Source organism: Nannobrachium achirus (genome assembly GCF_963921795.1).
Source record: "Nannobrachium achirus genome assembly, chromosome: 11".
In the NCBI taxonomy this organism is placed as follows: Eukaryota; Metazoa; Chordata; class Actinopteri; order Myctophiformes; family Myctophidae; genus Nannobrachium; species Nannobrachium achirus.
The window spans coordinates 438920-465191 of NC_137820.1; the positions used below are offsets into that span (position 1 = coordinate 438920).

Sequence of the window (26272 nt, forward strand, 5' to 3'; positions counted from 1 at the left end):
TGCAGCTTGACTGCAGCAGGTGTTCTGAGTCTTTGATGAGGCAGTGGTCTGTTATAGAGCGCAGCGGTCTGTTATCCAGAAATATCAGACCTCTGATTTCAGCGATTGACCAATCAGAATCAAGCATTGAAACAAGCCGTGCAATAAATGGGTTTAAAAGTGTTTCAACTGGTCAGCCAAATGAGATAAAGGCATCACACTGATTGTCTGTTCTTGAGGTAATAGAGGGTATGCACATCCACTGGGACCCGCCCCCCTTGAGTGGCAAAACATTGAGCAGCATGGAGCATTGGAGTTTGGAAGTGCTAGTTGCAAATCACTCAACGGTCCTGCATACCACCTGTTTATAAATTGCACACAATGCAGAAGGCAGCAGGATGTTGTGTTGTTGAAAACGAGCGCTTCCAAACTGAAAAATAAAAAACCTTCACAGAATGTCTTGACAGAAAGTAGCTCATAACATGCTTATGGTGGATTTTTATGAAACAAAAACTTTACAGATAGAAAGAGGATAATTCAAGCTTTCAGTACAGCCACAATGTTGGTGAGTCAACTTTGTTTAATACAATCAGAAAGGACTTTTCTGTTTTGATGTTTGGGCTGTCAATGGCAGAAATGAGTTTTTTGCCACTCAGTAGGCGTTCTCACATAGCTTCCAGCAACAGTGATGTCACATGCATACCCTCTATTGTTCCTCCCCCAATATGATATCATGAAGGTTAATTTGACCTTTGGGATTCACAAATAAGTTGTTGCGTCCAAAAACTACTTACTGCACTCTGGATTTGTAGGGCAGTTTGGATTTGATTGATAAGGTCTGTTATGGTCTGTTTTTAGATCAGTATTTCTATGCATTTGATGTAACCTTGTGTTGTATTTGCTTATTATAAGTCAGTCTGGGTTAAGAGCGTCTAATAAATGACTGTAAATAGTATTCTAGGATGAAGAACAGATCACTGTAAATAGTTTTCTATAATGAAGAACAGATCACTGTAAATAGTATTCTAGGATGAAGAACAGATCACTGTAAATAGTATTCTATAATGAAGAACACATCACTGTAAATAGTATTCTATAATGAAGAACACATCACTGTAAATAGTATTCTATAATGAAGAACAGATCACTGTAAATAGTATTCTATAATGAAGAACACATCACTGTAAATAGTATTCTATAATGAAGAACAGATCACTGTAAATAGTATTCTAGGATGAAGAACAGATCACTGTAAATAGTATTCTATAATGAAGAACACATCACTGTAAATAGTATTCTATAATGAAGAACAGATCACTGTAAATAGTATTCTATAATGAAGAACAGATCACTGTAAATAGTATTCTATAATGAAGAACACATCACTGTAAATAGTATTCTATAATGAAGAACAGATCACTGTAAATAGTATTCTATAATGAAGAACAGATCACTGTAAATAGTATTCTATAATGAAGAACACATCACTGTAAATAGTATTCTATAATGAAGAACAGATCACTGTAAATAGTATTCTATAATGAAGAACAGATCACTGTAAATAGTATTCTATAATGAAGAACACATCACTGTAAATAGTATTCTATAATGAAGAACAGATCACTGTAAATAGTATTCTAGGATGAAGAACAGATCACTGTAAATAGTATTCTATAATGAAGAACAGATCACTGTAAATAGTATTCTATAATGAAGAACAGATCACTGTAAATAGTATTCTATAATGAAGAACAGATCATTGTAAATAGTATTCTATAATGAAGAACAGATCACTGTAAATAGTATTCTATAATGAAGAACAGATCACTGTAAATAGTGTTCTATCAACACATGTCTTTCTGATTGAAGACTTGGTTTGTTTTGTGTTGTTGTCATAGCGACCAGAGCTCCATGTCGTCCAGTAGAACCCAGCAGATGTACGCCTTCAACTGGATCAGGAATCACCTGGAGGAGCATCCAGAGACCTCCCTGCCCAAACAGGAGGTTTATGATGAGTACAAGTACGTTTAAAACCTCTATATAACATCCTCACACCTCAAACCCTTAGAGCATCCTGAGCCCTCCCTGCTTAAACAGGAGGATTATGACGAGTACAAGTACGTTTAAAACCTCTATATAACATCCTCGCAGCTCAACAGGAGGTTTATGATTAGTACAAGTACGTTTAAAACCTTCTACTGAGACCTCCCTGCCCAAACAAGAGGTTTATGATGAGTACAAGTACGTTTAAAACCTCTATAACCTCTAGTAGAACCTCTAGTAGAACATCTACTATAACCTCTGGTAGAGCATCCTGAGACCTCCCTGCCCAAACAAGAGGTTTATGATGAGTACAAGTACGTTTAAAACCTCTATAACCTCTAGTAGAACATCCAGAGACCTCTCTGCCCAAACAGGAGGTTTATGATGAGTACAAGTGAGTTTAAAACCTCTAGAACCTCTAGTAGAACCTCTAGTAGAACATCTACTATAACCTCTGGTAGAACATCCTGAGACCTCCCTGCCCAAACAGGAGGTCTATGATGAGTACAAGTATGTTTAGAACATCTATAACCTCTAGTAGAACATCTACTATAACCTCTGGTAGAGCATCCTGAGACCTCCCTGCCTAAACAGGAGGTCTATGATGAGTACAAGTACGTTTAAAACCTTCTACTGAGACCTCCCTGCCCAAACAGGAGGTTTATGACGAGTACAAGTGAGTTTAAACATTCTGGTAGAACCACTACTGAGACCTCCCTGCCCAAACAGGAGGTTTATGATGAGTACAAGTACGTTTAAAACCTCTTTCTACCACTTTTTCTAGTCACATGTTCAAATACTGGATTCTGATTGGCTAAATTCCGGAGGTTATGGCAGAACAACCGCCGCAGTTGTGTGAGGACGAGATCAATGCGCCTCAGTGTACATCCGGGGACTTCAGGAGGTAGTCGGAACACCTTTCCCCCAACCAACATATGACGGTCGTAGCGGTCCTATGTTTACTAACGTGCGTACGACGTCGCCGATTTATTTGGATCCAATGCAATCCGCCAACTTTAAAGCCCCTTTTCTCTGAACCTATGCCTTTCTGGAAGCGAACAGCCTCTATTTACGGCCGGAACGGTCCTTCTAACTGACGTTAGCTTAGCTGTATGCTAGACATCTTTCTCTGCATGGAGTTGGCGTCATCTGGTGGTGAGTAGAAGATGTTGTTTGTGGAACTATTTGCTGTCGTCGCGGAAGTTTTATAGGCAATAATGATTGTAACTTAATATCCTTGCAAGTTACAACTATGTGTTTTCTTTCATGTATACGGAAAAAAGTGGTAGAAAAGCTATTTACCACTCGGGGTCGGACATTATGCTCTGATAATGTCCTGTGTGAGGGTGTTATCGGACTCGGCTTCGCCTCGTCCGATCACCCCCTCACACAGGACATTATCAGAGCATAATGTCCGACCCCGAGTGGTAAATAGCTTACATAACCTCTAGTAGAACCTCTAGTAGAACATCTACTATAACCTCTAGTAGAACATCTACTATAACCTCTAGTAGAGCATCCTGAGACCTCCCTGCCCAAACAGGAGGTTTATGATGAGTACAAGTGAGTTTGAACATCTGGTACCGCGCTACTCAACCCGCGGCCTGCGGGCCGCATGTGGCCCTTTCCGCATGTCTGTGCGGCCCGTCATGATCATACAAATACAAATTAATTTTCTAAGCCTGTCAAAGGCGGTGATGTTTGAGCCTCGGTGCACTCCGTAGGTTAGGGATACGAGTCAGGAAGCGAATGCAGTCAACGCACAGAGCACAGCACTGACAGCAGTACGAGATGTGGCTACACTAGAGCTAGTACAACGAGACAGTCAGACAGACAAATCTGCAGAGATTTTGCAGCAGACAACCATAGTAGGGCTCACTGGAGACTGGACGCATGGCGGTCGTGCGATATGAACGGTCGCGACCGTCATGTTTCAGGCTAATGAAGAGGGGACTGCCCGTAGGCACGTAGCCCTTGTCTCCGCGGCTCCGCCGTCATTGGAAAAAAGTCAGCACCGCATTCCAACAGATAGCATCAGCCAGGGAACTATGCTTATTGTACCACAAATCTCCTCCAACGAGCTGTTGTGTTTTACAAAGCTCAAAGCATCAAACTGTTTTACAAGTACAGTGCATCTGAGTTTGAGTTGAACTGTGCTTGAGTTATTTTTCCATACAACAACTCTCTTCACCAAAAATAGCCGATCTACAAGCTCACAACGCATCTTGTGGTGAGCTTGTAGATCGGCTATTGTAGACTGTCAGGTGCACAGAGTACATGTGCACGCCGCACCGCATGTCTGTCAGCTTTGTGCTGGTTACCATAATAGTAGGTGTTTTCACCCACACACACCTGATGTCTGGCTGGCCTGATAGAAACGTCATTCTTCACCAGAAACGGGATCCCAGCCACACTGTGTTTATACAGGAGTTACTGTGACAATCTGAACTACACTGTGTTTATACAGGAGTTAAACTACAACCCACTGTGTTTATACAGGAGTTAAACTACAACCCACTGTGTTTATACAGGAGTTACTGTGACAATCTGAACTACACTGTGTTTATACAGGAGTTAAACTACAACCCACTGTGTTTATACAGGAGTTACTGTGACAATCTGAACTACACTGTATTTATACAGGAGTTACTGTAACAATATGAACTACACTGTATTTATACAGGAGTTACTGTAACAATATGAACTACACTGTGTTTTTACAGGAGTTACTGTGACAATCTGAACTACACTGTGTTTATACAGGAGTTACTGTAACAATATGAACTACACTGTATTTATACAGGAGTTACTGTAACAATATGAACTACACTGTATTTATACAGGAGTTACTGTAACAATATGAACTACACTGTGTTTTTACAGGAGTTACTGTGACAATCTGAACTACAACCCGCTGAGCGCTGCAGACTTTGGGAAGATCATGAAGAACGTCTTTCCTAACATGAAGGCCCGGAGGCTGGGCATGAGGGGGAAGTCCAAATATCCTTTAATATTATTATTATTATTACGTTATTTTACTGTGAAACATTTAACATGAAGGTATTAATATTATTATTATTACGTTATTATACTGTGAAACATTTAACATGAAGGTATTAATAATATTATTATTACGTTATTTTACTGTGAAACATTTAACATGAAGGTATTAATATTATTATTATTACGTTATTATACTGTGAAACATTTAACATGAAGGTATTAATATTATTATTATTACGTTATTATACTGTGAAACATTTAACATGAAGGCCCGGAGGCTGAGCATGAGTCCAAATATCCTTTAATAGCATGTGTATTATTATACTATAATACATTTAACATGAAGGCATGAGGGACAAATACAAATATCCTTTCATTAACATGTTCATTATACGGTAAATTACTGTCTCTAATACACTTGACAAGGTTACCATTACTGTTTATTATTATTATTATAATACATTTGACAACATTTATTAACATCTGACGTTTATTATTAGTGTGGTTGCTAAGACAACACAGCACAGTGAACATGTGTGTTGTAAACTTTCAGAGTAATGTTATCCAGGTTGTTTAGTAAACTTTCAGAGTAATGTTATCCAGGTTGTTTAGTAAACTTTCAGAGTAATGTTCTCCAGGTTGTTTCAGAGTAATGTTATCCAGGTTGTTTAGTAAACTTTCAGAGTAATGTTATCCAGGTTGTTTCAGAGTAATGTTATCCAGGTTGTGTTGTAAACTTTCAGAGTAATGTTATCCAGGTTGTTTAGTAAACTTTCAGAGTAATGTTGTCCAGGTTGTTTTGTAAACTTTCAGAGTAATGTTATCCAGGTTGTTTAGTAAACTTTCAGAGTAATATTATCCAGGTTGTTTTGTAAACTTTCAGAGTAATATTATCCAGGTTGTTTAGTAAACTTTCAGAGTAATGTTATCCAGGTTGTTTAGTAAACTTTCAGAGTAATGTTATCCAGGTTGTTTAGTAAACTTTCAGAGTAATGTTATCCAGGTTGTTTTGTAAACTTTCAGAGTAATATTAGCCAGGTTGTTTCAGAGTAATTTTATCCAGGTTGTTTAGTAAACGTTCAGAGTAATGTAATCCAGGTTGTTTCAGAGTAATGTTATCCAGGTTGTTTAGTAAACTTTCAGAGTAATGTAATCCAGGTTGTTTCAGAGTAATGTTATCCAGGTTGTTTAGTAAACTTTCAGAGTAATGTTATCCAGGTTGTGTTGTAAACTTTCAGAGTAATGTTATCCAGGTTGTGTTGTAAACTTTCAGAGTAATGTTATCCAGGTTGTGTTGTAAACTTTCAGAGTAATGTTATCCAGGTTGTGTTGTAAACTTTCAGAGTAATAGTATCCAGTTTGTGAGGCTGAACAACAGAAAGGTGAAGGTTCATTGACATCACAGTATTTAATATAAATGATGTGACTTGCGTCAGTGCAACCTTTCTAATTGCTGGTTAACAGGGAGATTCTGTCTGGTCTTCCCTCAACCATCACCTCCTCCTCACTGTTAGAGGTGTTAACTATGCTTTACTGGTTGCAGTTAACTATGAAAACCATCACATCTTGTAAGTAACGTCAGAGGGTAACGCCTAAATGTCTATAGCTGACCAATGACATGACATTGTTGTGACATCACATTATGACATCACATTCCGTTCACGTGGCCAGACTGTTGACTCCAGCGATTTGCAGCTCCTGTCATCGAGTCTGGAATAACGTTAGAAGAACGATGAACACCCTGTTAAAGCGGAAGTGAAGCCTCCTCCCCACCTCTGTTTCCGTCTCATCCGCCCATTTATCCTAATATAAATAAAAATCATCTAAGCATATTTAGCTTGCTGCTTAGCAGAATATTTTCATGAATGGAAATTCCAGCTTCCGTTACTGGCCATTCAGGAGCTGTAGTTCCAGACTCTATATAGCATCCAGGAGGTGTAGTTCCAGACTCTATATAGCATTCAGGAGGTGTAGTTCCAGACTCTATATAACGTTCAGGAGGTGTAGTTCCAGACTCTATATAACATTCAGGAGGTGTAGTTCCAGACTCTATATAGCATTCAGGAGGTGTAGTTCCAGACTCTATATAACATTCAGGAGGTCAGGAGGTGTAGTTCCAGACTCTAACATTCAGGAGGTGTAGTTCCAGACTCTTATGTAGCATTAAGAGATTGTGGAATAGTTGTCTGGCTATGCCAATATATATGGAGATCCCTGATGTCATCAATATTAAGCCCATAGCTTGGAATTCCGTCCTGCCATTACTGGAAGTTTAACTCTTTACTGTTATAGTTATTACATCTTAACTCCACCATACATACTGTTACAGTGGTTTATTAAATCTTAAATCTTAAATCTAGTTATTAAATCTTAACTCCACCATACATACTGTTACAGTGGTTTATAGATATTAAATCTTAAATCTAGTTATTAAATCTTAACTCCACCATACATACTGTTACAGTGGTTTATAGATATTAAATCTTAAATCTAGTTATTAAATCTTAACTCCACCATACATACTGTTACAGTGGTTTATAGTTATTAAATCTTAAATCTAGTTATTAAATCTTAACTCCACCATACATACTGTTACAGTGGTGTATTAAATCTTAAATCTAGTTATTAAATCTTAACTCCACCATACATACTGTTACAGTGGTGTATTCAATCTTAAATCTAGTTATTAAATCTTAACTCCACCATACATACGGTTACAGTGGTGTATTAAATCTTAAATCTAGTTATTAAATCTTAACTCCACCATACATACTGTTACAGTGGTGTATTAAATCTTAAATCTAGTTATTAACTCTTAACTCCACCATACATACGGTTCTAGTGGTGTATTAAATCTTAAATCTAGTTATTAAATCTTAACTCCACCATACATACTGTTACAGTGGTGTATTAAATCTTAAATCTAGTTATTAAATCTTAACTCCACCATACATACTGTTACAGTGGTTTAAGGAAGAAAGCGTTCGTTCACATGCCGTCGCTTCCCAACCTGGACCTGCAGAAATCTGGAGACGGGGTGAGTTCCTGTTTATCTCCGCCAGGTGTGTGTGTGGGCGCGTGTGTGTGTGGGTTTGTGTGTGTGTGTGTGTGTGTGTTTGTGTGTGTGTGTGGGCGTGCGTGTGTGTGTGTGCGTGTGTGGGCGTGCGTGTGTGTGTGCGTGTGTGGGCGTGCGTGTGTGTGTGTGTGTGGGTGTGTGTGTGTGTGTGTGTGGGCGTGCGTGTGTGTGTGTGTGTGTGTGTGTGTGTGTTGGACCCAGTGGTGTGTTTTATCGGGAAGCGGTGTTTCTTTACAACAAGGGTTCATCTTTTAGATTGTAATTAGAGAAAACAAAAGATAAGTGTTAAATGTTTTCATTTACTGCTTTTTATTGCTTTAGCGATTTGAGTATTTTGATTTCAGTGGTTGGAGCATGGGTTAGGGTTAGGGTTGGAGCATAGATAGATAGATAGATAGATGCGTTCAAGTGACTAAATATGTATTTTTAGACACAATAAGCCGTCAGTGTCTTTGTTACTATTTACACCAGCCCCCATAAGTCACATCTGCCCATGAAAGATTGTGGTGCATCTTGGGAATGGGCTTATTGTGTCAATCAAAATGGTTAAAATCACCAAAACAAAACAGAAATAAGTAAATTAAAACATTTTAACTCTTTTCTTTTCCCGAATGCCTTTCTACAATATGAACCCTTGTTGTCCTTTAAGAGCGTCTGCTAAATGCCTAAATATTGTGTGTGTGTGCGTGTGTGTGCGTGTGTGTGTGTGTGTGTGTGTGTGCGTGTGTGCGTGTGTGTGTGTGTGTGTGTGTGTGTGTGTGTGTGTGTGTGTGTGCAGTGTGAGCTGATGGAGGCGTCGGGTCAGTCTCCCAGTGCAGAGGACTCCATGCGGTCAGCAGCATGTGGTCTGGTGTGTGAATGGGCTCAGAAGGTCCTGTCCAGACAGTTTGACCATGTGGAGGACCTGGCACGATTCCTGCTCAACAGCCACTACATCGGAACCAAGTCTATGGCTGCTCTGACTGTTATGACTGGGACCCCTACTGGTGAGTTAACATACTGCATGATATGATATGATATGATATGATATGATATGATATGATATGATATGATATGATATGAACCAAGTCTATGGCTGATATGACTGTTATGACTGGGTCCCCTACTGGTGAGTTAACATACTGCATGATATGATATAATATGATATATGATATGATATGATATGATATGATGATATAGTACTTTATTGTCAGTTCACACTGAAATTTGTCTTGCGACACAGCAGCCATGTATGCGAAACATATACAAACATTTGACACAAGGGAACTAAAACAAGACAGGTTTACATACATAAGGATAATACAGACAAGAGCAATGTCCACCGCTAAGCCTACCTCTGGCCAAACTCCTGATTAAGCCTTAAAGTCGACTGATGGACAAAGGACCTTTTTAGTCTGACCTTATTGTATTCTGGAACACCGTATCTCCTTCCTGAAGGCAGCAGCCTATATTCTCTATGCAACACATGGCTACTATTAGAGGTAATGTTTCTTGCCAACCTTAGAATGCTGTTATCATACGTAGTCGTATAGCCTCTGAAGTGGTTGTCCAACTATCTTTGAACAAATGTTCAGTTGTTGCAGCAGTTGTGACTTTAGGGCTGCAGACAAGCATCCATACCAGGTGGTTCTACAGTACTGAAGAACACTCATAATAACATCCATACCAGGTGGTTCTACAGTAGAGAGACAGAGAGTAGGACATCTGAGTGAGAGACAGACAGTAGGACATCTGAGTGAGAGACAGACAGTAGGACAGCTGAGAGACAGACAGTAGGACAGCTGAGAGACAGAGGAATTGTGTGTGTGTCTACAGAGGTTTGAAATATTGGTTTCTACACTGAAGCCAACTCGGATGCAACATTTTTGAGAAGAAAAGCACTGCACTCGTCCGGCCCATTAGCTTTCCTCGTGTTAGTACACTGAAACACTTCCCTTACATCCTCTTCCGTGATAGTAATTGGGTCTGAGGGGGCAGGTGTTACAGCCTTCAGTATATCAGTGCACTTTAAGGAGTTGTCCAATGATATGAACCAAGAGTATGGCTGCTATGACTGGAACTCCTACTGGTAGGATATGATACTGCATGATATGATGTAGGATAGGATAGGATATTGACTGTGGCTTGGTTTAATCCAGTGCAGAGATAGAGCCAGTTGACTGTGGCTTGGTTTCACCCCAAATAAGCACAAAGCAGGGATTTGTGTTGACTTCTGGCTTCACTCTCCTTCGGTGCTGCTGGGATCATTCACAGACTATGCTTCCATGTCCAAATAAGGATTTGACGAACATCATAGGCGATCACAGAGTTAACAATAGTTGACACATCCTGGCTCGTCCCAAGGAAGTTATTATAGAAGGAAGGGTGATGCCAGAAGTGAAATAAAAACATCACAGTGAATGGAGCTGAGCTGGACCAGCTCATGAACAAACACTATTTATGAATGACTGAGACCTAACATCACAGTGAATGGAGCTGAGCTGGACCAGCTCATGAACAAACACTATTTATGAATGACTGAGACCTAACATCACAGTGAATGGAGCTGAGCTGGACCAGCTCATGAACAAACACTATTTATGAATGACTGAGACCTTTGTCATATAATGGGTTCAGGAATATAAAAGAAGATATATCACAGGTATTTCTACAATCGCAATTATTGAGGATCTAAACAGCGGCAGATCATCTCGCAGAAGTATCGTGAGATCTGGTTGCCAGGCAGGAAGTGGTGGACTGTCTCACGATACTTGGCACATTTAGAAACATACTTTGTGTTCTTTAAATACCGCTATAAAATGACACAGTGCGCACATCCAAAATCAACACAGCAGGAAAAAAAAGAAAAAATGTGACACGTCTTCTTTTATTTCCCTGACCTGAGTATGTTATAAAGGTCTGAATTGTTCAGAAATATTGTTTGTTCATGAGCTGCTCCACATAACTTCCACTGACTCCAGTACATTCTACTGAACTTCCACTGACTCCAGTGCGTTCTACTGAACTTCCACTGACTCCAGTGCATTCTACTGAACTTCCACTGACTCCAGTGCGTTCTACTGAACTTTCGGATGCAGTTTGGCTCCCATGGTGCGACAAATCCACCGGTTGGAATTGTGTGATAGAGAAAATGGCATTGGTTTCCTTGGCTCTCTTCTCTTCCCTGGGTCTGTTCTGTTGTACAACGTATTAAAGCTGTAACTTTTAATAACCTACCGAGGATTTAAACTGTATTAAAGCTGTGATCTGTAACGTTCATAGCCTAGGATTTAAATATATGGCTGATTCTGTGTGGGCAGTCACACCTGGTTGTCAGGGTGCCAAATCTGATATTGACTTGACCTAACAGCTCTGGGTAAAAGCACACAACCTAATAATACCTTATATAATACCTTAATACCAATATTAATGTTTAAACCCTTGTCATGTATTCTAGCCTGGTTGTAATCTCACAAATCACTCAGTACTGACAAGTTATTTTATATTTGCTGCAATAATGTTGAGCAAAGTTGCATATGTAAATGTTGTGGTAATGTAATGACAATGCAGGTTGCAAAGCTAATATTAGTTGATGCTGGCAAGAGTAATGATGAATATTGACATGAAGATGAAGAATCAAAAGAGATCACACTGATGCCATGCAACTTTGTTGAACAGTTCCATAGATATCACATCTTCCAATAGGATAATGTTTATTGCGACCGTAGGTCGCATTTACTACCAAAACCTCCACCGGCTGTCCGTCTGTCTGTCTGTCTGTCTGTCTGTGAGTCAGTCACACTTTTGCCCTGCTCATATCTCCACAACCGTTGCCCCCATCCATGCCAAATTTTGCACACATACTCCTTACCTGCCAAACTACCACCTCCAAGGACCCCCAGGTCCCTGGGGGACCCCCAGGTGTAAAAAATGACCACATGTGCAAAAATGACCAAATGACCACCCCAACGGGGCTGCTCACGGGGAATTCCTGGGGACCACCCACTCCTGGTGCTCCAGAACAGATGCAAAAGTGGTGGCGCCCCCAGTGGAGGACCCCCTCCACTGCAGCTCACATAAAATGCCGTAACTCTGGCTAGGAGCGTCCGGGAGAGCCGGGGCCGGTACCTATTCGTCCGCCAAGGCAACGCGGAGACCCCACCCCTCATTTCTCACATGGCCCTCTTCTAGCGCCACCTGCAGGCCGATTTTTAACTCATTGAGTGCCTATCCCGAACTAGTTCGGCTTTATTATCGCATCCCAGAGTGCCAATCCCGAACTAGTTCGGCTTTTTAACTCATTCTGAGCCCAGGACATTAACGGATTAGGGGGTCCAGAGTGCCCCCTCCCGGCCCCATTAACGGCCGCTGTCTTATTTTGAAGGCCAGAAGTCTAGACCGGAAGTACTTCCGGTCTGACGTCATCGGATCGTGCGCCGGAACCGATGCGTGTCCACGTGGAGTTGTGTAATGGCCGACCGGGAGCTTTTATAACTGTGTAAAATAAGCGAGCATCTGCCTCCATCCTAGCTTCTAAAGTGTAGTTTTGAGATAATGGACATTAAAGATGAGATCGGCCGTCCACCTCAATGTTATGGGATGACTATTGTGTGCTCGTGGAGCCGTGATGATGACAAATCAGCGCGGATTTCGTCTCCGGAGCGTCGGCCATTGTACTAGGTATTTTTACTCGCCGTTACAGTAATATATTACTTTTCACGCGACATCGCGTGAATGGCTCTATAGATACTCTATTACTTTTCACGCGACATCCCGTGAAAGGCGCTGATTGAGTTAATAAAAAAAGAAAAAAAAATTGTCCTCTGTTTACAGAGGACGATATTTGCCGATATTTGCTGATATTTACCATCCACTCCAATGCAATCCAGGATCTTTAGAGCTCATTTTCTCTGTTTTTTCTCCCATGCATGAGGTGTGCAAGGTTTAATCATGGCTAAGTTGACGAAAATCTAAATCTAAAATGCTTGGTAGCCAATAGCTAACTTCAAGCTAACTTCATCCTCTTCCTGTACATGCACAGTTTACAGTTTACAGTTTAGGCATTTAGCAGACGCTTTTAATCCAAAGCGACTTACAATAAGCAGATACAACATCGCAATAATAAACAAGATAATAGGTCAGTACATTAACAGCAATATAACAATGTAAATGGATATCTATCTAGAGAAAAACACAATATAATCAAGTTCTAAAGAAACCTAACAAACAAATGTTAACTAGCGTCATGTATGGTCATTGATTTTACTGTAGTGCCAAGGGTTTAGGTGGAGTCTGAAAAGGTGAGTCTTCAGTCCACGGCGAAAGGTAGCGAGTGAGTCCGTTGTTCTAAGTGCGACAGGGAGTTTATTCCACAACTTGGGAGCCAAGAGGGCAAACTGTCTCGGACGAGTGGATTTTTGCCCTGGAGTTTTTAGCGAGGGTTCGGTCAGCATCCCTGTGTTGGCTGATCTAAGTGAACGAGTGGGGGTGTAGGGGTTGATCAGCTTTTGGAGGTATGGAGGAGCCATACCTTTGGCTGCTTTGAAGGTCAGCATCAGTGTTTTGTATTCCATGCGGGCCGCAACCGGGAGCCAGTGGAGGCTGCGGAGAAGGGGAGAGACATGTGAGAACTTAGGCTGGTTGAAGACCAGTCGTGCCGCGGCATTTTGGATCAGTTGGAGAGGTTTGAGTGCACATGCCGGGAGACCAGTGAGGAGAGAGTTACAATAGTCGAGTTTTGATATGACAGATGTCTGAATGAGGAGCTGCGCTGCCTCCTGGGTGAGGAACGGTCTGATTTTACGGATGTTATAGAGTGTGAACCTACAGGACCGGGTGACTGATGCAATATGTGCCTTAAATGATAGCTGGGTGTCCAGGACCACACCAAGGTTTCTAGCAGTCGGAACTGAAGTCACCAATGCATTATCTATGGAAATAGTGAGATCTTGCATGGGGCAAGACTTAGCTGGGAAGAAGAGTAGCTCCGTCTTGTCCGGGTTCAGCTTGAGGTGGTGGGCTGACATCCACTGTGAGATGTCGGCCAGACATGCAGCAATGCGCTCTTCCACCTGGGTGGCAGAAGGGGGGAAGGACAAAAACAGTTGAGTGTCATCAGCGTAGCAGTGATATGATAGATTGTGAGCAGAGATTACAGCACCAAGGGATTTGGTGTACAGGGAGAACAGCAGAGGGCCAAGTACGGATCCCTGGGGGACTCCCGTTTGGAGGGTTCGGGGGGATGAAAGCAAACCTTTCCATGAGACCTGGTAGGTCCGGTCCGACAGGTAGGAGGAGAACCACTTTAGTGCCGTCCCGGTGATGCCTAGGTCAGCAAGGGTGTCCAGGAGCAGCTGGTGATTCACTGTGTCGAATGCCGCTGATAGATCCAGAAGAATCAGGACTGCAGAGTGGGATGCAGCCTGGGCAGCATGGAGTGCTTCTGTGACTGCTAGGAGTGCCGTTTCTGTGGAATGGGCCGGTTTAAAACCTGACTGGTTGGGGTCCAGCAGGTTGTTCTGTGAGAGATGGAGAGAAAGCTGGTTAGAGACCACACGTTCAAGGGTTTTTGAAAGAAATGAGAGGAGGGATACCGGTCTGTAGTTCTTGACGTCCGAGGCGTCAAGAGTTGGTTTCTTGAGGAGTGGTGATACTCTGGCTGTCTTGAAGGCAGCTGGGACACAGCCTGAAGTTACAGAACTGTTGATGATGGCGGTTATGAAGGGGAGTAGGTCAGGTGCGATCGTCTGGAAGAGTGGAGAAGGGATTGGATCCAGGGCACAGGTGGTAGGTCTAGAGGAAGTCACTAGTTTTACAAAGGAAAGTGTTCTGGCAAGTCATGGCTCCAGGGCTTGGGCATGCATTACCAGCATATCTCTATTATTCTCTGGTCACTGGGCGCCCTCTAGTGGTGATAGGCTGGCATTAAATGAGTTAAAACACATTTTTGGACACTGCTCCTACAGTTTTTGCCCTAAAATCACGCAAATCGCTTCACAGTATGTCTACACTCATCCCATCAACATGAATCTGTCCCATATAGCGCCACCTTCAGGTCGATTTTTAAAAACACATTTTTGGACACTGCTCCTACAGATTTACAGATCACTACACAGCATGTCTACACTCATGTCATCAACATGGATCAGGAAGATTTTGGAAAAACCCATTTTTGCCCTATTTGTGGAGATAAGCGATTAGGGAGTCTTACTGGTGATCTAGTGTCTCTGAAAATGATCACTGAATTTGTTGGGAACCAACTGGTCACAAAGAATACAGCCTCTCCAAGAGAAAACCAAAACCCCCCTCAAGGCTCTACAGTGCAGATGCCAAGCTTGAAAAATTCAGAACAAAGTGTGTGAAGCCAGACAGGGATATTTAGCTTAATTGAAATGGATGAAAACAAAGCCAATCTGAACCATTTCCTATCAAATGAGCTAGAGAAGATAGTTCAATTATGGTCAGGAAATTGGTATTAGTGGAGGGTTTGAGGATCCTGAAAAGGTGTCATCAGTAGCTGTGATTGATGTTCCTCAACTGCAGGCTTCACATTAAGAATAAAGAAGCTGTTACCTATACTGCACTTCTACATTCAGCTGATGCAACAACCAAAGGCTATCAGGGTTAGGGTTAGGGTTAGCCCTAACCCTAACCCTAACCCTAGGCACATCATTCTCTGCAGAGACACAGATGTGCTCGTGTTAATTGTTACGTTTGCATACCAACTGAGACAAGAAATGTGGATACGTGAAAAGGTTCAAGATATAAAAATGTCAAGTGAGATACTAAATGGTCTGTTAGCATTTCATTCTCTCACTGCCAGTTCACTATAGGAAAAAAGAGAGCCTGGAAATTGTTCCAGACAGTTTGGATGCACACTCTATGACCCCAAATCAACCTGCAAATTAATTCATACAGTTTTTCCGTGGAGCCACTATCAACGAGGGTATCCAAAGCTACCCTCACCAATCAATTGTGGCTTGCACATGGTAGAAGGCAGGTTGGTCCCCCAGCTTTAAACTTAAGAACCACTTCAGGCCAGATGCTTGGAACTTACAGTTTGTGGATGCAAGGCAAGTGGAAACCAATGCAGTACAGGGCATCGTCTCTGTCGTAAAAGAGGGATTTACTGAAGTAGAACATATTATGGGTGTGTCCGTGCAGCTTGGTACAAAAACTAATTTGACAATGAAGAAACCGACAATGCAGAAATAGACCTTAATCAGGAGTAGTGCCTCACTAGTGAAACTCAGAGTTAAGTTTACCAAAATGGTATGTTATTATATTACATACATTGTATTATTTGTTTTCAAATAATTTGACCTGTACCAGAGTGCTTCTTGTTTACTGATTACACATATTTCCATTATTAGATAATACCCAGGACGGTACAGTTGGCCATCAGCGTTGAGTGTTGTCATGTTGTATTCAATTGTATTGTCATATTGTCTATTTAGCATGACACATTTTCAATGTTGTAAATGTTCTTATTCTTAGTCGTGCTGTTATTCTTTGACCTGCTATGTTATCCATTTTGGTGTGATGTGTGTTTTGAATTGTGTAATTTCTTGTATACTCAAAATGGACAAACCACCATTAAAGAAGTGGCCTTTTACCATATTTACAAATCTATTGCAATACCATTCAAAATATCTTGCAATACCATTCAAAATAACTTTTTATATTGTTATTTTATCTATTTCCTTTAACATAACATGGAAATAAATACATTTAAATGTAAATAATTAATCAAATGCATAGATGTTTAATCAGATTATTTGACTATAGCATGAAACGGGCATTCAAATATTGAAGGGCTTTTAAAAGTCACCAGAAAATAAATTCAAAATCCCAACCACCTTAAAACATCTTATATGTGTACCTTCTAACAACAACAAAAATAAATAAAAAAGTTGTCAGCTTTACCCAAACATAGCCGCAAAAGTCATTTCTGAAGCACTTTTCAGTTTTGGCCCCTTGACTACAATGACTAAAAGGATAAGCTCAGGAAAGCACATGGCTTGTTTACATTGAGATCCTTTTTTTATTTTATTTTGTTTATAACTCATAACATTGAATGACAGACAAATAGAACACAATGCAGAAGACATCATCAGAAAAAAAAACATGTAAAATAAAACACAATGCAAAATAGATGGTATTTACAATAGACAAGACAAGACAAGAGGCCATCAAGAAATGATTACAGTACTATTCATAATATAAATGACATTTAACACGTTGTTTTAATGATATTTAAAGATAACATGTTTTACTTTTGTCAGTTGTCATCTTCATAGATGGTGATCAGCCACAAACTCACAGTCACAACAACTGGCCAATAAAAAACAGTTCTGCTCAGTAGTGGCTCGATAAAAGTCTGGATCAATAAGCAGGATCAATAAGGTACTCATTGTGGTCTCGCTTTGAAAAAAAAAAACAAGACCAGTTTGTTCTCCCAAATCTTTATCTAGTAAGATTATTCTATAGATAATCTAAGATAATCTTTATCTAGTAAGATTATTATAAATTAGATTATTATAAATATAGTAAGATTATTCTCCTCAAAACTGGCCCACAATACAAAGGCAGGGCCCTTAGCCAATGAGGAGCAGTGTAAGAATGACAGACAGTACAAAGGCAGGGCCCTTAGCCAATGAGGAGCAGCGTTCTTGGTGACATCACCACCAACAAGTGCGACTTGATAAATAACACCCACATGAAATCTGTTGTAGCTTTTGAAATACTAGAGGTTTGCGGGCCTTCGGCCCGCTCACATCTAGTTAAAAAAAAAAAAAAAAAAGTTAAAAAAAAAATTTTTTTGAGGAAAACATTTTTTTGAGAAAAAAAAATGTTAAAGAAAAAAAAATTTGAGAAAAAAAATTGAGAAAAAGTTTTTTGAGAAAAAAAGTTTTTTGAGAAAAAAATTTTTTTTGAGAAAAAAAAAATTTGAGAAAAAAAAAATGTTGAGAAAAAAAATATTTGAGAAAAAAAAATTTGAGAAAAAAAAAATTTGAGAAAAAAAAATTAGGATAAAAAAAAGTTTTGAAAAAAATAAGAAATAAAACGTATTGGTGATGTGTGCGTCTGTCTCTGTGCATTCCCCCCCCCCCAAAGTGTGCGTCTCTCTCTGTGAAGTGCGTTGACTGTGGACTGCCCTGTGCCCTGTGCCTATGCTCGAGTGTGGGCATGTCTCAAAGTCCGTTGACTGTCCGTTGACTGTGGGCTGCCCTGTGTCCTGTGCCCTGTGCCAAAGTGGGCTGCGGCCTTAAGCCAATTGTAAATATAAGATTTAACTTTAAGCACCGACGCATTTCCAGTAGGAAACTGTAACTGTTACTCTGTAACTGTAACTCTGTAACTGTAACTCTGTAACTGTAACCAGCAGGGATGAAGACTCTAATTGTAACTGTAACTGTAACCAGCAGGGATGAAGACTCCCACTCCGGCCTCAGCCTTCGTTCCCACCACAGCAGAGGCCAGCTCCTTCCTCCCTCAGATGAAGACCTTGGCTTCTCCCTCAGTCGATGCCAAGCAGCAGCTTCAGAGGAAGATCCACAAGAAGCAGCAGGAGCAGAAGCTGCACTCCCCGCTGCCCTGCGGCAGTACCGCCGACCCCCAGCAGGGGGCCAAGCGCCCCGAGGTGTCCACGCCCGGTCCCATCATGCCCTGCGGCAGTCCTGCCCAGCTGCTGTCCCCGCAGCCTACCATAGGCATCGTTGTGGCAGCCGTCCCCAGTCCTATAACCGTATGTATATCTATATCTATATACTGTACTGTAGCATTAGTCCTATAACCGTATGTATATCTATATCCATTAGTCCTATAACCGTATGTATATCTATATCTATTAGTCCTATAACCGTATGTATATCTATATCTATATACTGTACTGTAGCATTAGTCCTATAACCGTATGTATATCTATATCCATTAGTCCTATAACCGTATGTATATCTATATCTATTAGTCCTATAACCGTATGTATATCTATATCTAGTAGTCCTGGTCTGGTTCAGGTGTTAAAGTGGTCCTGGTCTGGTTCTGGTTCAGGTGCAGCGGAGCCGACAGCTGATGACGTCTCCCAGCCCAGTGGGCGGGGCAGAGGGCAAGGTGTTCCAGGTGGTGGCTCACTCCGCCCACTCGGCCCACTCCGCCCAGGCCCTGAAGACCACGCCCAAGACGTCCCAGAACCTCAGCCTGACGTCCAGCCCGGTGGGGGACCGCCTGGCAAGACACCGTTATGCCCAGATCCTGCCCAAACCCTCTGCCACCAGCGCCATCACACTGCGATCTCCTCCTACTCTGCTGATTACCAACAGGTACTTTATTAAGTGTGCCTGCCATGCAATGCAATGGCAAAACACTTATTGTAATCCGCCATACTTAAGTCGGTCGGTCTGTCGGTCGGTCGGTAATGTTCTTGCAAATTTCTGCACGTAATAACTGCCGCACAATTTACGGCACCCACGCAATATATACATCAAAACGTGCGGCTCGGAATAGGTTGCTATTACTTTTCTTTCCGATCCGCGTTACCATGGCGACGTAATTCGCAAAAAACGACGCCCAAAAACCCCATTCACTTAGAATGGGGGACTCCGAAAAAAAACTAGAAACTTTGGCGCCACATAACTCTGCCATACTTTTGCCTAGCAACGTGATTTAAACTTTAAAATGCACACACAACTTTGGTCTTTTTCCAGCCAATAGGGATGAGCTGTAATTGATTAACCCCTCTATAACAGGAAGTGCCCTTTGCCAAACAGGAAGTGCCTCTACATCTCATGAACCGTTTATCGTACAGAGTTGTGGCTGGTATCATATGACTTGATTAAGAGTCCTTAACCTTAATTGACGCTTCCTTCGCCAAACAGGAAGTGCCCTTCACCAAACAGGAAGTGCCTCTATAACTCATGAACCGTTTGTCGTACAGACTCGCGGCTGGTGTCATACATTTTTTTTTTCTGAAAACATTTTTTTTTCTCAAAAAAAATTGTTTTTCTCTCAAAACATTTTTTTTCTCAAAAAACTTTTTTTCTCAAAATTTTTTTTTCTCAAAAAACTTTTTTTCTCATTTTTTTTTCTCAAATTTTTTTTTTTCTCAAAACATTTTTTTTTCTCAAAATTGTTTTTTTTTCTCAAAAATGTTTTTTTTTCTCTCAAAATTTTTTGCCAGACCCAGGGGGTCGGCCTACAAAAGGCTTTGTCGGTCTGTCGGTCTGTCGGTCGGTCGGTCGGTCCCTCTTTTCCTCAGTGTGCCTGTGTTTGCCTCTGACTGCTCATCTGCCCCTCCCTTCCCTTGCTCGGCTGATTGCCTTGAGTGCCGTCACCTGTACAGGACCAGCTGAGTTGAGTTGGCTGACGAGCTGCTGACACTATAAATTCCTCAGCCCATCTACCAGCTGGAGTCTTGCACTCCTGCCAGCGTCACGCTTGCCGGACAGGTCAAAGGAGAGAGGCCAGACTAAGATTGATCCACCCCCCCCCCCCCCCCCCTTCCTTGCATTCTGATTTTCATTGCGGGTCTGGCAGAACCAGGTGACCTGGTCTAGTTTTTTCTCAAAAAACTTTTTTTTCTCAAAAAACTTTTTTTTTCTCACAAAACAATTTTTTCTCAAAAAACTGTCGTTAAAGTGCGACCCGTGATAACGGCCAAAAATGTGCCAAAACGCCACTAATTAGTCGAAATGGCTGACTTCCTGTTTGGTTTCTGATTGGCTGCTGGCCTTGTGACGTGGGTAGAGCTGCGAGGGCCCGGTCATCGCTGCTTGCAGCTTTAATTCATTAATCGTCCATGACCTTAATTGGGGCCTATTTCGCCAAACAGGAAGTGCCCCTCACCAAACAGGAAGTGACCCTTTACCTCGTGAACCGTTTGTCGTACAGACGCGTAGATGGCATCAAATGACTTGATTAAGAGTCCTTAACCTTAATTGGGGCCTATTTTGCCAAACAGGAAGTGCCCCTCACCAAACAGGAAGTGACCCTTGATCTCGTGAACCATTTGTCGTACAGATGCGCGGGTTGCGTCAAATGACAAGAATAAGAGTCCTTAACCTTAATTAGGGCCTATTTCGCCAAACAGGAAGTGCCCCTTACCAAACAGGAAGTGACCCTTTATCTCGTGAACCGTTTGTCGTGCAGACGCGCAGGTGGTGTGAAATGACTTGATTAAGAGTCCTTAACCTTAATTGGGGCCTATTTTGCCAAACAGGAAGTGCCCCTCACCAAACAGGAAGTCACCCTATATCTCATGAATTGTTTGTCGTACAGACGCGTGGGTGTCATCAAATGACTTGATTAAGAGTCATTAACCTTAATTGGGGCCTATTTCGCCAAACAGGAAGTGCCCCTCACCAAACAGGAAGTGACCCTTTATCTCGTGATCTGTTTGTCGTACAGACATGTGGGTGGTGTCATATGAAGAACCATAATGTTAAAGCTTATGCAAAAAATGCTAATGTTAAAAAATGTAACGCTAATGCTAACACCAACCGCTACACAAGGTTGCACAGACTTAGCGAGCTGCAGGCACACTTAAAATGTCTTAGAAATGTTCTTTTCTAGTTACTATATTATATCTAGTTCTATAAGCCTCCTACCCTACTTTACCTAGTCCCAATTATTATTCTAATATCTAGTTAGTTTATCTAATATCTAGTTACTTTATCTAATATCTAGTTAACTCATTGAATGCCCTTTTCAAGATGGCCGCCAAGTACCAGGATGCCAAGTTCCTAAATTTCTAGTGCACGGATCAATTTTTTGTGCACGGATCGTGCACGCCCATGCACCATATATGCACCATATGTGTAGTACTTTCTAACAGCTTTCAAACAAAAAAATCTGCTTGGAAATCCGTTCAGGCATTCATGAGATAGAAGCCTTCAAAGTCAGACAAAACAAACACTGCCACGTTCCTAAATTTCTAGTGCACGGATACATTTTTAGTGCACGTTAGTGCATGGATCGTGCACGCCCATGCACCATATATGCACCATATGTGTAGTACTTTTTAACAGCTTTTGAACAAAAAAATCCGCTTGGAAATCCGTTCAGGCATTCATGAGATACAAGCCTTCAAAGTCAGACAAAACAAACATTTTGCCATTTTGAAAGATGTGTTTGTTATGGGGCTAAACATGCAATTTCGCGATTGCGATCATGCCTAATACATTTTAGGCATTTTTGGAAATGTTTTTATAAAAAAAAAAAATTTGAAAAAAAAAAAAAAAAAATTTTTTTTTTTTTTTTTCAAAATGGCTGCCAACTCGGGAAACTCGGGCTGTGGCAGCCTGGGAGTACTATAATAACTCGGGAAACTCGGGCCTTGGCAATCAATGAGTTAAGTGTGCCTGCCATGCAATGCAATGGCAAAACACTTATTGTAATCCGCCATACTACTTGGGGCGGCTGTAGCTCAGGAGGTAGAGTGGGTTGGCCAATGATCCGTGGGTCGGAGGTTCAAATCCCAGCTCCTCCTGTCAACATGTCGAAGTGTCCTTGGGCAAGACACTGAACCCCACGTTGCCTCCAATGAGTTGGTTGGTGCAAGCTTGCCACCATTGGTGTGTGAATGTGGGAAGTGAGGACGCTGGCGTCGAATGTTCGCCGCTTCACTTCCCAATGTATGAACGAATGAACCATTGTAAAGCGCTTTGAGCACTTGGAAAAGCGCTATAAAAATGCAATTCATTATTATTATTATTATTATACTTAAGTAAGTCAGTAAGTCATGTTCTTGCAAATTTCTGCACGTAATAACTGCCACACAATTTACCCTAACACAAATGCTAATGCTGTCACATGCTAATGCTAACAAATGCTAATGCTAACAAATGCTAATGCTAACACATGCTAATGCTAACAAATGCTAATGGTAACAAATGCTTATGCTAACACATGCTAATGCTAACACATGCTAATGCTAACAAATGCTAATGCTAACTAATGCTAATGCTAATAAAAATGTTAATGTTAAAGCTTATGATAAAAATGCAGGTGTAAAAAATTTGAATAATGATGTTAATGTTAATGCAAAATGCTAATGCTAACACCAACTGCTATACAAGGATGCTAATGCTAACACCAACTGCTATAAAAGGTTGCACACACTTAGCAAGCTTCAGGCACACTTAAAATTTCTTAGAAATTTTCTTTTCTAGTTACTTTATCTAATATCTAGTTACTTCATCTAATATCTAGTTACTTTATCTAATTTCTAGGTACTTTATCTAATATCTAGTTACTTTATCTAATATCTAGGTACTTTATCTAATATCTAGGTACTTTATCTAACATCTAGTTACTTTATCGAACACCTAGTTACTTTATCGAACATCTAGTTACTTTATCGAACATCTAGTTACTTTATCTAATATCTAGGTACTTTATCTAACATCTAGTTACTTTATCTAATATCTAGTTACTTTATCTAATATCTAGGTACTTTATCTAATATCTAGTTACTTTATCTAATATCTAGGTACTTTATCTAACATCTAGTTACTTTATCTAATTTCTAGGTACTTTATCTAATATCTAGTTACTTTATCTAATATCTAGGTACTTTATCTAATATCTAGGTACTTTATCTAACATCTAGTTACTTTATCGAACATCTAGTTACTTTATCGAACATCTAGTTACTTTATCGAACATCTAGGTACTTTATCTAACATCTAGTTACTTTATCTAATGTCTAGTTACTTTATCTAATATCTAGTTACTTTATCTAATATCTAGTTACTTTATCTAACATCTAGTTACTTTATCTAATATCTAGTTACTTTATCTAATATCTAGTTACTTTATCTAGTACCTTGTGCCACCAGTGCCATCACGCTGCGATCCCCTCCTACTCTAATGCTTACCAACAGGTTGTATTTATATTACTTTAATATCTAGTTTATAAGCCCCCTACGCTGATCACCAACAGGTTGTATTGCAGACCGTAGGATGCAAGTTTCCAATGGAAACCAGCACATCTTGTCCACGTATCTTGTCTGTCTGTAGGTCACACCCAACACTGTGGTTCCCCTGACACATCACTGTGACATCACAGGTGATATCACCTATGTAAAAGTCCATATGTGGGTATTTCCCAGAATCCCGTTTATGCCCATATATGAAGATCCCTGATGTCATCAATATACATCAATGGCCAGATGGCCAAGACATGGCCCCTATCTGTGGCGCTGGTTCAGTTACATCTCCATGTATAGGCATGAAAGGGATTGTATGGTGTGATGTCATGGGAACCACCTAACAGAAACCCTTTTATGCCCATATATGGAGATCCCTGATGTCATCAATCTAACATCATATCTAACAGGACTTCATATGGGAATGCCCATATATGGAGAAAGACAGCCCATATCTGTGTGGCTGGTTCAGACAGGGATCTCCATGTATGGGCATAAAATGGATATACCACATACAGTACATGGATCTCCATATATGGGTACCATGGGTCTCCATATATGGGTAACTGGTACGATACACATCACTGGCCAAGAGCCTGAGGCGTCTTACTAGTTTATATTACTTTTATTATATCTAGTTTTATATATCAGTGGAATACTATTTCCCCTAGGAATCATGGGAAATTGAGTTTGTTCGCTCACTCGCGGCCTGCGCTGCGTGGGGGATATCGGTTACCATGGTAACCAGCTAAGTGGCCCTCCGTGTGTTAATGTATAAATATAAATGTTTGATTGACAGCCCCATCAAGACGGTGATGCCCAACCCCCATGTGAGCTCCGTCAACGTAGTGAAGATGACCGCCATCTCTCTGGCACCCAGCGGGGGCGGGGCTCACGAGGCCACACCCCCCTCCCCCATGCTGAGGACTGAGGAGGGGGGAGGGGCCAAAGAGGACCGGTAAGACTTCACTGCTTTTACCTTAGAGAGCTACAAAGTCATCAGCGAAGTCACTCGCTCATCCCCCGGTTCACAGAAGTAGTTCTCTCTGGGGAATAACATTGAGTCATCTTAAAATCCTCTCATATAAGCATTGTGGTCCAAAAATAAACAAATGGTATTGTCGGGGAGGTGGCTCTGTATGGTTTATGATAGTCAGTCACTCATATTTGATACAGTCTGTTTCTGGTGAAAATGTAACTAATTGGGCGACAGTAACATTAGCGTTTTCTCACCATCAGTTGATTCTTCACATCCATATGAGTCAAACCGCTGAGATCATTTGTTTATGTTTGGAACACAGTTCTTATATGAAAAAAGTCTATGGGAATTCAGAATGGGGGGGGAAAAACAGGAACCGGGTAGGATGACTCTATTCTCCCCGGCAACAGGAACGCACCATGTGACCAGGAAGTAAACCAGGAACACATGGCCGATCGGAAACTGTATCCGCAATCTTCCCTTCCATAGTTAGGGTCTAACCAGTTAGTTAGGGTCTAACTAGTTAGTTAGGATCTTCCCTTCCATAGTTAGGGTCTAACTAGTTAGTTAGGATCTTCCCTTCCATAGTTAGGGTCTAACTAGTTAGTTAGGATCTTCCCTTCCTTAGTTAGGGTCTAACTAGTTAGTTAGGATCTTCCCTTCCATAGTTAGGGTCTAACTAGTTAGTTAGGGTCTGACTAGTTAGTTAGGATCTTCCCTTCCTTTGTTAGTAGGAAAAATGCTCTTTTTGACCAAACAACTCTATCTGGGAAAAGAATCAGAGATAAATGGTTCTTTGTCCTTTCTTGGTATTCTACAAATGGCCTGAGGAGGCGCTGTATCCCATAAGAACCAGATTGGTAACATGAAGACACCATTTGAATCTACATAGACACCAATACATTCCAATGGAATGATGCAGCATGTGTCTTTTAACACCAGCCGTGCGCGAATCAGGACCATGCAAAAATATTCTAGGATTTTTCAAAGTTTGGTGAAAAAGAAAAACTCTCTGAATGCTGGCAGAATAGACCATGTTTTAAACTAATGATAAACTCTCTGAATGCTGGCAGAAAAGACCATGTTTTAAACTAATGAAAATGTGTGAAGTCGTCGGCTAATTTCAGGCTTCCTGCAGCTTGAGTCTCCATTGTAAGCGATTACAGGGGGGGGGTTTCTGCACAGCACTGTGTTCAGACAGTGATCATACATAGGGTTGGGAACCGTTTGGATTTTAACGATTCCGATTACTTACCGATTACCGAAACCTAAGGAGTTAGGAGGTTA

At 41.0% G+C, this 26272-nt stretch overlaps 1 protein-coding gene across 1 annotated transcript in view; it reads left to right on the forward strand.

The window, feature by feature from the left end:
* Window positions 1-1877: 1877 nt before the first annotated feature.
* The window catches only part of LOC308293620 (DNA-binding protein RFX7-like), a gene marked incomplete at its 3' end in the record, with an annotated part of 61718 nt that continues 37323 nt past the window's right edge, over window positions 1878-26272 (forward strand). Inside the window, exons 1-7 of the mRNA XM_080736215.1 lie at window positions 1878-2000; window positions 4906-5026; window positions 7982-8062; window positions 8880-9087; window positions 18508-18827; window positions 19133-19401; window positions 24806-24964. Coding sequence (XP_080592341.1) covers window positions 1891-2000; window positions 4906-5026; window positions 7982-8062; window positions 8880-9087; window positions 18508-18827; window positions 19133-19401; window positions 24806-24964 — 1268 coding nt within the window. The 5' untranslated portion in view covers window positions 1878-1890. The remainder of the gene's footprint in view (window positions 2001-4905; window positions 5027-7981; window positions 8063-8879; window positions 9088-18507; window positions 18828-19132; window positions 19402-24805; window positions 24965-26272) is intronic.